This window comes from Carassius gibelio, chromosome A2 (genome assembly GCF_023724105.1).
Source record: "Carassius gibelio isolate Cgi1373 ecotype wild population from Czech Republic chromosome A2, carGib1.2-hapl.c, whole genome shotgun sequence".
Taxonomy (NCBI): Eukaryota; Metazoa; Chordata; class Actinopteri; order Cypriniformes; family Cyprinidae; genus Carassius; species Carassius gibelio.
This window is the reverse complement of record NC_068372.1, coordinates 8,835,380-8,849,005: the sequence shown is the minus strand read 5'-3', so window position 1 is coordinate 8,849,005 and position 13,626 is coordinate 8,835,380. Positions and strand designations below refer to the sequence as shown.

The 13,626-nt window shown below is 36.2% G+C and overlaps 1 protein-coding gene across 1 annotated transcript in view; it reads right to left on the bottom strand.

Moving 5' to 3' along the window:
* The window catches only part of LOC128025718 (ubiquitin carboxyl-terminal hydrolase 33), a 34,875-nt gene extending 23,653 nt beyond the window's left edge, over positions 1–11,222 (bottom strand). The window contains exons 1-9 of the mRNA XM_052612245.1: positions 10,928–11,222; positions 7,482–7,572; positions 4,623–4,676; positions 4,306–4,368; positions 2,018–2,167; positions 1,496–1,601; positions 1,337–1,406; positions 1,112–1,225; positions 943–1,021 (exon numbers count right to left, since the gene is read on the bottom strand). Coding sequence (XP_052468205.1) covers positions 943–1,021; positions 1,112–1,225; positions 1,337–1,406; positions 1,496–1,601; positions 2,018–2,167; positions 4,306–4,368; positions 4,623–4,676; positions 7,482–7,565 — 720 coding nt within the window. The 5' untranslated portion in view covers positions 7,566–7,572; positions 10,928–11,222. The remainder of the gene's footprint in view (positions 1–942; positions 1,022–1,111; positions 1,226–1,336; positions 1,407–1,495; positions 1,602–2,017; positions 2,168–4,305; positions 4,369–4,622; positions 4,677–7,481; positions 7,573–10,927) is intronic.
* Between the last annotated feature and the right edge of the window lie 2,404 nt (positions 11,223–13,626).

Genomic DNA, 13,626 nt, shown 5'->3' with positions numbered 1-13,626 from the left:
TTGACAGAATGTGTCTTGCATGCTTTGCGCCAGGCTGTATTTTTTTTTGCTGAAGCAGAACAGCTAGATCACGATTAATTAATGGGCTTAACTGATTTTTATGCGTATCTTTTTGTTTGGGGCATGTTTGTTGATCACAGCAGTGAGAAGATCTTTAAACAACAACCATGCATCATTCACAGCAGTGATTATGGCTTTTTGACATAAGGTTGTTTTCTAAAACAGGCAATAAAACAGTGGTTGCTGAGGTCATTGCAAAAAACACCCGATATGAGTAGGGCATTTGTAAACACAACATCTATCAATGTGGCCTTGTCACAATTTTTTGGGTTGTCTCTAATGGGTAGGTTTATGATTTGGTCAAGGTTTAGGCAGTCAAATTGTTGTACAACTTTCTCAGGGGGCTTAAGCATGTCCCAGTTTAGATTGCCAAGTATTATCAACTCAGACCCATGCATTGCTTAAGGCCTCTAGGGTTCATGCTGGTCCTGATGGAGGGTGATAGCAGCCAGCCACAGATAAAGAAAAACCATTTGATAATTACATGTTAAGAACAAGAAGATCATACTGTTTGGCTATAGACTTTGCCTGGGCTATACTACATTGAAGATATTCTTTGGTGAAAATTGCCACCCCCCAACCCTAAGATCACCTATCCTGCCGAAACAGGTTGTAACCAGATAAACACAGGTCAGGGTAGGGAATAGAGTTACGCAACCATGTCTCAGTGATTACTAAAACATCAGGGTTAGAACTCTCAACCCATACTTTAAGCTGGTTTGGTTTAGGTAATATGCTTCTTACGTTTACATGCAAAAACCCAAGATTATTGCGGTTACAGAAATCATCAAAACATATTATTTAAGGCCAGAAAACTGAAGCCATATTTTTTATATTGGGGCATCCCCAATGTTTTAAACAAATTAATTTAAGAAAACATACCTGTTGGGAATAACCACGAAACATTGGGTTTACAGCCTTAATGCCTTGAAACAGATTTGTAGGAACAACATAGGAATTCCTGCAATCACACAAAACAAGAGCAAAGAAAGCTATTAAAAAAACATACAAAAATGACACTGAAATAGGAAACGGCAAAAGAGGAATGTACCCGTTTTTGTGCCACAGGTCTGTGATGAGTTTCTGATAGCTTTTGCTTAGCGCTGGCTTCTTGTCTGTCTTCACCAGACCACCACATTCCAGGAAAAACTGTGTCAGTGGAGGACTAGAAGATAAACAACAAAGTAAGAACTGGATTAAACTTGAGTAAAACCAGACTGAAGGAGAACAATTAGGTCATGGGGATAAACACCATTCTGATTAGTAGGGTTCTTACCAGTTGGAAAGCGCCTGGAGAGCTGCATTCATGTAGCAGGTATTGCCAATGTTCTTCAGTCCAGTCAGACCTGTGAGCAGGAACAGATGAAGAAGATCAGACTAACAGTGTAGAATGCAGAGCACATCCACAGAACACCAGACATGAGAGATGAAGGACCTCTTGTCCTCAGTTCATCCTCTTCCTCGGTCTCCATGTCCACGTCATCACAGGCTCCTGCTGGAGGAACTCTCAGGGAGGTGGGGCTCCCAGGGGCTTTGAAGTCCTGAGAACCAGAAAGACAATGGAAGAAGATCAGCCATAGCACACCTTTAGCAAAGCAAGCAAATAAGTGCATCTAAACAACGTGCAGAAAACCTGCAATCTCAAAATCAATCAGTAGAAGACTTTAATTACATTTATTTAAAACAAAATTCCATCGCTACTGATAGAATGTTCAGCATTCAAAATATAACTGACAAAAATGACATCATATTTACATACTGAATAGTGATTGGTCTTTTGTCTTACATCTGTTTGCATACTGAGACTGTGATTGGACTTGTCTTCTTTGCAAATATGTAGAGTCGTGTTTACATTGCAAAGACCATGTTGTAAATATAAAAGGAGGATTTTTATCGAAGCACAACCAAACTTCTAATCTCTGCTTTGCATTCACAGAAAGTGCATAAGAGTTCTGACCGGGCTCGGGGTCTGTCCTGGGGAGATGGGCTTGGTAGAGCTGGACGCTGCGTGTGGACCCAGTTTTCTTTCCAGGAAAACCTCCTTGGAACAAGCATAGCACCACACTCTCAAAGTGGTCAGATTCACCGTCAAGTTGTGCCGTGCCTCCTGAAAGAAAAAGGCACATTGCTTAGACATTTAAGTGCAAATAAATTAGTATCTGCAAGTTTAATGATCAAAATGTAAATTATAAATAATAATAACAAAACAATTTAAATATAAACCATTTATTTCATTGTAATTACTAAAGCTGCAAAATACATTTAGGACTACATCAATGTCAGCTTCTATAATAATAATAATAGTAATTAGTAGTAGTAACGTTAGCATTCATCTGAATAGGAAAATATATATATTTTTTAAATCACCAATTTATCCAGAAAACTCGTTTTTTTTTTGCCAATTACCCATTTTCAATGACCGATTTCATTTGAAGACAGCGAGTTATGAGTCTTGTGTGTCTAGAAGTGTCATTTTAAATCCTGTTATATAGGTTTTAATTAACCAATGGATATTGCAATTGAAATCAACTAGTGATCGCCCTGCAACTGTTTTGAATAAATAAATAAATAAATAAAAATCACACACTATATTTTGGCCTTTGAATAAATATTGTCATTCAAAATCCATGGTTTTAATGGTTTTGAAGGATTAAAACATGTCAAATTCTACACTAAAGCTTTTTTGTTAACACATTTTTTATTAAAATCTCAGATTTAAAATATCTGCTGCCAGTTATTAGGCCAAAACTTCTGTTTAAGTGTTTTTTACTTCCTCCATAAAAGGCAGTCAGAATGTCGAGCTCTTTCTCAACATATGAAACCTACAATGCAACAGAAAGACTCTTCAAAATTTAGGGCAAAACACGTGAAAGTGAAAACGAACCAGGGGAAATGGGGAGTTGCAACATGAGGACAACGTGAGGGCTGGGCAAGCACACAGCGGTGGCTAGCAGGTCTCTACATTATTCATGTGACTGGATTGGCTTTCGCTGCGGCACTAGAACTGGTTCAACTGCAGCCAGACAGGGCATTAAAACATTAATGAGAACAGTGCCAAAATACGAACGCTGCCAAAATCTGCAACTCTGACCATTTCAGTGATGGATCGGAAGTAATACATGCCCATATCCATTTAAACTCACAGCACAGCAAGGATAATAGAAAACTCATCTACATCGTATGCCCAGTGCACTCATGATCCTGGCAGTTTACACAACTGAAAAAAAGATAAATTAAATAATACTAATAACCTACATATTAGCCTACATAATACTTGCTGAATGATATTCAATACTCGTTTCTTACTAACGTTGGGGTGCTGATTCCAAAAATGCACTATGAAAAGTATCTTTATAAACAAAATGTTTAAGAATCATATACTTTCATTATTCACGAAACTTATTTTCTGCAATAATCCTAAAGCCAATGGAAAAATCCTATTGGGTTTTTGTCGAGGCAACCAGAGTGATGCTACCTTCTGTGTTCACATACAAAAACACATCATCACCGCAGCGCTCTATCCCCACAAGCACTCTGCTAGAGGAAAACAACTTAGAGGGAGAAAAACAAGGGCTGATTTTCATTTACTTCAGCATATGCAGGTTATTGTGGCGGAAGTATAGCTGATGGCTCTGTCTTCTCTCAGTCGCTTTAACACAGACACAAGGGTGTTTTGAGAGCATTGTGGGATTTTGGTAATGGCTAATCAGAATGGGCTTTAGTGGGAAGGGAGATCCCCACTGGAGTGCTGATTAATAATGGATGAGTTCAGCCTGCAATTCAAAACACACTTCAGCGATTCAGAGCATAATTCAAGCCTCCAGTCACAATGACAATAACAGAAATCAACACGAAGTGACACATGCGATCAGGGATCAGCTAAACCGGTCTGAATCGGCCAACAAAAGTAATCGTAAAGCTGTAATGCTATAAGGGTCACTAATCCTGTCTGAAATGTACAATGACAGCTCACTGTAGGTGAAAACGTCTTCAAGAGATGCAGCTGCTGCTCCCCATTGACTTACATAGTGTTTTTATCCCCCCATCCGATAAAAATCAATTGGGACCAGCAACAGATGGTGAACTATCCCTTTAAACTGTACGTACACTTATACAAACAAAATATGTATTATTAATATTTCAGTAAAATATAATAGATATACAAAGAGCTGTTGATACACAAAGTGCATTCATTTGAATAATTATTTCACAGAAACAGTAGAAATGAAGAATAAGGAGACTAACCTGAGAGTGGACGGTGCTGTGGTCCGCATGTGATTCCCCACAGCCAACATATGAACAGCCATTCTGATGAGACATAAACATGAACTTAAATGATCCTCTAGAGCCTTCATTATAAACTAGCTTTCAATAATTAAGACTTCCTCGTCACCATTCATAAGACTTTTTTTTAATACACAAAATAGCCATTTATCAGTTATAAGGTATAACATCAAAATAATTTGCAGTTAATCGCTATCACCGCAGTATTTTAATATTGGCACATTCCTATCACACACCAAACTTGTTAAAGATCATTACCGAATATAAAGATAACTTACCTCTAGACAGGCCCAAAGGTTTGGTCCCCCAACTTTACAGTCCTGGCACTGACCCTGAAAACCAACACATTTATACTTAGCTAAGTGTCTTACCAAGTCTTTATGCCAGGTACACCACCGTTTCAAAGTATGGGGTCTGAAAGATTATTTTAAATTATTTTAACTAACACGGCGGAATTTGCAAGCGCAAAGACAGAACGTGTCTCCTATTTCTGATACATGCAATGACTATCCATTATGACATGTAGGCATTTTTATATTTATGTAGAATACACAATAATATTCCTTTACATTGTAGTGTATACTGTATATGCAACATGGGTTGCACGACTACTGATTTCTGCTAGTCAATTTCTTATTTAAAAAAAAAAAAAAAAGAAAAAAAAAAGAAAAAGTCCCTCAACTACTCGTGGTTCATGCTACTGTATATGAAAATAAATAATCTGATCAATAAACGCTTATTAATTCATAGCCTACTGCAACAATTACAAATGTAAATTGTCAAAACTTTATAATTATGACATTAGATATTAAAATATTTATGTAACAGCCGGTTTTTGTATCTGTATTTGTATCTGTAACAAAAAAAAAATTGTGTGCCACACAAACCAGCAAAAGATAAAGATCCCGACATGTAGGCCAATTAGAAAATGTATCTGTATCTAAGTTGATTGTTAGTCTACTCTTGAGAGAGAGAACTCGTTTGGTTTTTGAGAGACTGAGACTTGCAACGCTTGTTTGATTGGTGAGCGCGCTGCTTATTCCATTCATTCATATCATATCGTAGCCTAAGGTTTAAATCATTGACTTTTAAATATATACAAATAATAGAACATGTATGATAGGGCTGTGCGATATGTGGAAAATATCAAATTGCGATTTGTTTTACAGATACTGCGATTGCGATTTGATTTGCGATTTTATATTTGCAAAGTCAAACTTCAGCTCAATACACAATAATGTGCAGCACAGTATGAGTATGAGAAAAACAACAACAACAGAAACAGAAATTATTACAGTTTCCATGAAACCATTACAAAATTTTTTGTTTTTGTCATTATTCCAATAGAAATTACTGTTGTTCTATCCATTACAATTACCATTACAACCCTGAAATACTTTCAAATTTAAATTGTGTTTTGGGAGGGGTTCTATATATCATATTATATTACATTATATTATATTATATTTTATTTTTCGGACTATAAGTGGCACTGGACTATAAGTCGCATTTATTTAGAAACAAGAGAAAACATTACCGTCTACAGCCGCGACAGGGCATTCTATGTTTTCAGTGTAGACTACAGGAGCACTGAGCAGTATAGAGCACCCTCTCACGGCTGGAGATGGTAATGTTTTATCTTGGTTCAGGTCTCTTAGTTAATTTCTCTTGGTTCATGTCAAACTCTGTGCATGCAATTATTTTAGTTCATGTCGCACTGACTATAAGTCGCAGGACCAGCCAAACTATGAAAAAAAGTGTGACTTACAGTCTGGAAAATACGGTATATTATATTATATTATATTATATATATATATATATATATATATATATATATATATATATATATATATATATATATATATATATATATATATATATATATATATATATATATATATATATATATATATGTTTTTTTTTGTTGTTGTTTTTTATCAGCAGACAAGATCATGATTAAGATTTGCGCCTCGTAGGGAAGAGAGGAGCGAGTATGAGAGACATTCAAAGACAAGCTGTATGTGTGATCTTCTGAATTGGGAATAGCGAACATGCAATAAGAGATGCTCTTGATATGAGGTGCCCTTACTCTATTGGTAAGACTGTCACTCAAGGCTGCAGTCATGCGTATGTTCTGAAACAGAGTAATATCACGTCCACCTCGCAGGCTTTTGCGATTAGCAAATCGCAACGTCTCAAATTACGATTTCGATTCGATTTCGATTAATCGCACAGCCCTAATGTATGATGTATTGTTATAGGTGATATTACTCTTGCCAAGCTCTGATTTATGAGAGATGCACGGAATAGCAACAGCAATGTGGTGTTTGATTACGCTCTTTTCATTCATAAATTTTGCATTCATTCACTTCACACTCTATTGCCTGACTTTAGAGGTCTGTGTATAATATTGTGCTGATCCCCTGGCTCAACTGTTATACAGCAAACAACAGACTGTGCCAGCTTCAACCGAATATCCAGGCAGATTTATTTTTTTTCCGTTATTTGTTTTTGAAGCCATTATCTGTGCCATTCCAAATAAGGTATTCGGCTTTGGGCACACCCTTAATTATTACACTACATATTTAAATTTTACATGCAACATAGATAAAGTCATAGAAAGTAACAGCTACACGCATTACTGTAATCCTAAAATTCACGTAGTTGCAAACTCTGTGCATGCATTATGGTTACTGCATGCTCGAGTAGTTGGTTGTTTCTGACTGTGCTGACTAGTGGTTGAAGCAGTGGATTACTCGACTACTCGATTAGTCTATACAAGCCCTAATATGTGACGGAGCCCATATTACACATTATGGAAAAGCTCTTCTGAAAACATGAATTCTATTAAAGGTGCAATCTGGCAAGCAATTATTCGGCAACCGCAAATGCTTTTAAAATACATTAAAGTTTAATGCATCCATAAAAATGCACATTGTTTCCATCACACTCTTATCAACAGCATGCGCGGTTTATAGCCTAAGCTCTTATATTAGTGCCTATGGCAAGTTCGCAAACTCTTTAATAGGGATCATTACTTTGTTAATAGTGCACAGTGCACACTACATTTGGCTTATGAGAAATGGGTGGAAGCAAAGATATAATGAGGGTGCAACTGGGTCTTGGTGGAGACTCACATGGGACTTCTGGATGAGCTCTTCCTTAGTGATCTCTCCCACACAGTCCAAGTGTGGACAATCATTGCTTGACGCTGCAGACATCACTCTTCTGGAAAGAAAGAGTGAGACAGATGAACACATTAGCACACTACTAGCTGGGATCTGATTATTAAAAACACATAATTCATAGTGTGAACAATGGAGACACATTTGAGAGAAATATTTTATATGACAGAACAAATCACATGAACTACTTGTATCACCCTTTTAGGTAATTGTGATGATTTGCCATTATAATCACTTCCTCTCATCCATCTCCTATTTTGTTCCACAAAAGGAAACAGCTTTGTAACACAAGGTTGAGTAAATGATGAATAATATGCCTTAAGTATGTAATATGCCCAAACAATGCAGATTTTAAACATACATTTTTTTTATATTTTATATAGTTTTGCAACACAAAGTTCAGTGAAGATTAACCTTACTTTTTAATCTTTAACAGTAACTGACACATCTATAAGAAGAAAGACTTTCAGAGGTTTTGCGCGTCTCCACCCTGATTTGTCATTCTTCTGCATTACAGAGACATCTGTAACAGGGTTAAAACCACTGGACAGATGCCATATCATCCAAAGGGCCAAAACGAGCACAATGCTTTAGACACACTTGTCTTGGATAGAATAATTATCAGAACAGAAGCAAGTTAGACCAGGGCAATGCTGAGTAAATATCAATAGCAATCCACCAGTCACTCTGACCATGTGACCATCTGTATATGAACACATCTCACTGCTATCATATAAACTATTAATATCATTCACCATGAAAACACGGCAGCACAGTGTTACACTATTGCAGAGCATTAAAAAAAAACATGTTTATGAAGTCTACCCTTGTTGAAAATATATATTAGCCAATTATTTTAAAGAATATCAACATTTTAACGTAAAACTTGACATTATTAAAGTGTACTTAAGTTTGTTAAGAAAATAAGTCATGAAACGGTGTTCTCTTTAGATACAATTTAGTAGCCTTTTATTTCATTAATATTACATTACCTGCAAGTACAGTTTTTTTTAAAACAATACTTTTTTAAGAGATTTGAAGTACACTACAAGTGCACGTGTTTTCACAAGGGTAATGAAGCCTTCAGAGGTGCACAGGATGTTCCATTTAATATATATATATATTTTTTTTTTTATAAATTGTGTACAAAAGTCTTTGTGGTTACTAAGTGTAATTCAGGACCAAGGTCTAGACATACAATGTGCAATGACAAACAACAAAAAACAATGCCGTGTCTTGAACTTCTGACATAAATCTACAATACAGCACTGATCAAAAATGAATGTTGTCCGAGTCTTTAGTACTCAGTCTATAACCTGTAGCCTAATGAAAATTTGTGACAGGACAGCATATGCATGAAAATATGTATGGCGTGCTAGGCTTGCCGTGATAGACGGTGCTGACAGTGATACCGATCTTAAGCTGTAACACTGTTTATGTCACTTGCCCACCACGGTACCGACCCCCACCATTGTTTTGATTATTTTTCGAATGATTTAGTTTCCAAACAAAATACAAAAAAGCGTGTGTTTGGCAATATTTTGGATTTTTAAAAACCTGTGAACTTTTGCCGTTTACCTGGGTGATTTTGGAAGTTTTCATCAAACATATATATATAAATGGTTCATTGTTCACTAATTTTTATTTTATTTCAACTTTGTGTCATTTATTTATTTTATTTGACATCAAGGTGTATGTTGTGCCTCCAAGCGGTCTTACACGTTTTGCTAATAAACGTTCTACTCTTCTTTCTTTATTTGGTTATATTATGCAGTTTTGTATACCTATTTAAACTTTATGCAAGTTATTTGTAATTTTATATTAGACATAGTCTGCCCTAGCACAGTGCATTTTTATTTGTTTTGTTAATAAAAGTTATATGTTTTATATATTGGCTAGAGAGATTGACATTGTATTTTGTTGTTGCAAAGGAAACAACAAAGGAAAGCGAGGAAAAGAGGGAAAATTTAAACAAACTAAATTACGATTTAATGCCGAATTACTGCTGTTTGAAAGTGATAGTAAAATATCACGCAGCTTTTACATGCTATTTAAAAGTGAGGAAAAGAGGGAACACCCCCACAGTGATACCGTTATTACCCGTGTCGTCACAGGTCGCTCAACCGGTGGGAAAATTTCCTCACCATCACAAACCTATGGTCTGCACATACTTTACAATCTCTAAGCACTTTAACGTTACATAAACTGAAAACCATAATAACATAATAAAGTTTTATCTTTAAAAACCAGCTTTACAACTGAGACTATTTACAAGACTACTATATATTATCTATGGTGAGGTTTCTCAGACAGGGGTTTATGAGAGAATTGCAGGGGGTTTGTGTGAGTTGATGCAAAGTTAACAAGAAATTAAATAAGAGGTTTTTAATGTTTACCCCCAAATCATCACATCCTTGTTTGCGAGAACCCATCCCAAAATTCTACAATTTAAGAAAAGCACAAGCCTATATAGTTTCTTGCATAAACAAGTAACTTCTATATTGCATCTATACTCATTAGTATTATATTTATTTACTAATTTATATAGTTACTTTGACATATTTTAAATTATTTATTTATTTTACATTTTGATTGTGATTTTCTAAATATGTAAACTTATTTTAATTGTAAATTTAATTGCATTTACTAATTAACTTAATATTGCATATCACTTTTTCTCTAAACATTTCCACAGACCCCTTGCAGCCCTCTTTTTAAATAATAATATAAAAAATATTTCAAAATAAAACTCATAAATAAATATCTATTTTATTTGTTTACCTGCATGTCACCTGGCCATAATCCCACATCAGAAACCATAAAAAAGAAAAAAAAGAGTATTTAAAATAGTGCGGGAATTCCAGATAATAATAATTTGAAGTAATAATTATCCTGGATAATTATTTTTACTAGTAATATATTTATCATGTACATTGTGAGGTAATGTACAATCACATATACAGTAAACGACCGTTATGGGCAGCTACAGCTGCGTGTGACGTCACTCCGGTAACGCGTCAGCATAGCCAGAATCTTCGCTAGGATACTTAGCAACTAGCTTCAGCCTGTCACGCACATATTCCTCCACAGCTTTTCCTACGACTATGAGTCTTTCAGTCATTGAAACCATTATAACAGCTAAAATCCCCGCACAATGTCCCTGGATGAGGTGTTTACGGTGAATGCAGAGCAGACACAAGGCCTGTGAATGCCGCGGGCTAAAGCTAAAGTCAGAGCGCCGCTCATCATCTGACAGCTCTGACTCTGCATCAGCGCATATCACAACACAACACTTACAACAGAACTGTTTCATATGAACTCAGCTGGACGAAAAGCTTTTAATACGCCGTGTTTCAGGGTTCACCCAAGCCAGTGATATAATATTAACGTTAACTCACCTCTAGGGAAATCAACGACGGTTTCAATAGAATATATTATCGCTTCTGATATGCTGATGAAGATACCGGCGGTTTAAAGATGTCTTCCGTCTTATTCGCTACATATCTGTAGTATTCTTCAGTTTGCAGAAAGCGGGTTATCAAACGCCTGGCGTCGGACACTTTAACTTCAGACTGGTGCTACATGGCATGACCATAGACTGTAAAAGGGTATGACACATTCAAATAGCTTCTTCCGGTTGTTGTGGGGTGCTGAGAGTGAATGTGGGAAACAGGCAGCGGCGGTGCCTCCTAGTGTGGACGCGCGGAACGACTCACAGACGACACCGAGCGGGATCCATCATCCATCCCAGCCCAGACGCCCCCGTGTGGCCATAGAGTCAAGTACATTACGTTAGAAGATGAGCTGTTAGGACTTGGTAAAATTATTTCGTTGATGTAAAATACATTAAAGTAGGTATACTTTATTTATAGCGCATAACATCATGAGGGCTAACCAAAGTGCTGCATACCAAACATAAGAGGAAATAAAAATACAGTAAATAAAAATTGCTATATTATATATATATATATATATATATATATATATATATATATATATATATATATATATATATATATATATATATATATAGTTTTGAGGGAGCATGCAATTGGGATGCTGACTGCAGGAATGTCCACCAGAGCTATTGCCCATGAATTGAATGTTCATTTCTCTACCATAAGCAATCTTTGGCAGTACATCCAACCAGCCTCACAACTGACCACATGTAACCACACCAGCCTAGGACCTCCACATCCAGCATCTTCACCTCAAAGAACATCTGAGACCAGCCACCCAGACAGATGCTGCAACAATCGGTTTACATAACCAACGAATTTCTGCACAGACTGCCAGAGACCATCTCAGGGAAGCTCATCTGCTGCTTGTTGTACTCATCAGGGTCTTCACCTGACTGCAGTTCTTCATCGTTACCGACTTGAGTGGGCAAATGCTCACATTCGATGGTGTCTGGCACTTTGGAGAGGTGTTCTCTTCACGGATGAATTCTGGTATTCACTGTACAGGGCAGATGGCAGACAGCATGTATGGTGTCGTGTGGGTGAGCCGTTTGCTGATGATCAAGTGGCCCATGGTGGCGGTGGAGTTATGGTATGGGTAGGCGTATGTTATGGACAACTAACACAAGTGCATTTTATTGATGGCATTTTGAATGCACAGAAATACAGTGACGAGATGCCATTCATCCAGGACCATCACCTCATGTTGCAGCATGAAAATGCACAGCCGCATATTTCAACGATCTTTACACAATTCCTGGAAGCTGAAAACATCCCAGTTCTTGCATGGCCAGCATACTCACCGGACATGTCACCCATTGAGGATGTTTGGGATGCTCTGGATCAGCGTATACAACAGCGTATTCCAGTTCCTGGCAATATCCAGCAACTTTGCACAGCCATTGAAGAGGAGTGGAACAGCATTCCACTGGCCACAATCAACCACCTGATCAACTCTATGTGAAGGAGATGTGTTGCACTGCATGATGCAAATGGTGGTCACAGCTAATACAGACTGGTTTTCAGACCCCCCCCCAGTAGAGTAAAACTGCACATTTTAGAGTGGTCTTTTATTGTGGCCAGCCTAAGGCACACCTGTGCAATAATCATGCTGTCTAATCAGCATCTTGATATGCCACACCTGTGAGGTGGATGGATTATCTCAGCAAAGGAGAAGTGCTCACTAACACAGATTTAGACAGATTTGTGAGCAATATTTGAGAAAAATAGGTCTTTTGTGTTCATAGAAAAAGTCTTAGATCTTTGAGTTTAGCTCATGAAAAATTAAAATCATGTAAAACAAGTGTTGCGTTTATAATTTTGGTCAATGTATATATACTACATTATATATGTGTGTGTGTGTGTGTAGTAAATTGTGCCTAAGAAATGTGACAGGGTAAATGGAGGACATCTGCTACAAGAATACAAACAAAAACTTTCTTGTGGTAAATTTCCTCCATTTATCAACTGCATCAGATATCACATTTCTTAGGCCTCTGAATTATCAACAAGATCAAACCTTGCTAAAAAACCTGCTGTACAAAATATTTTTAGCCAGAAAAAATACCTTTTAGTATCATCATCCTAAAAATGTCAACATTCCAGTGTCTTTTTGTACAGTGAAAGCAAGCATAGCTGTCATATTGTTAGTAATATAGAACTGCTTACATTTATTTAAATATTTAAATTCAAAACATTGAATTATAACACGTATATTATGATCACTTTCTTACATATTATTATTATATTATTACATAACTATATTAATTATTACTATATATAATTTATATGTAATTTAACATATCATAATGTATTTTATCTTAATAAAAACTTTGACTGTTATAAAAATAACCAAAACTCTTAATAAACCTCTCGTTCATACTGCTTATTGCAATAGGCTATGGAAAAACGTATAGCATCTTTAAAATTTAAACGTAATGCCTTTCTTTTATTTTCTTTTTTTTTTTCCAGTTGAATATTTTGAATGATTTTTTTATTCATTTGTTTTTGCTATTAGTTGTTTTGTTATTGTTTTTTTATTATTAGTGTGTTTGTAACCTTTTTATGTTGTTCTGTGGTTTGTAATAATAAAGACATAAAAAATAGCACTTTCTTTGCTGCTTTAATGAAAGAAACTA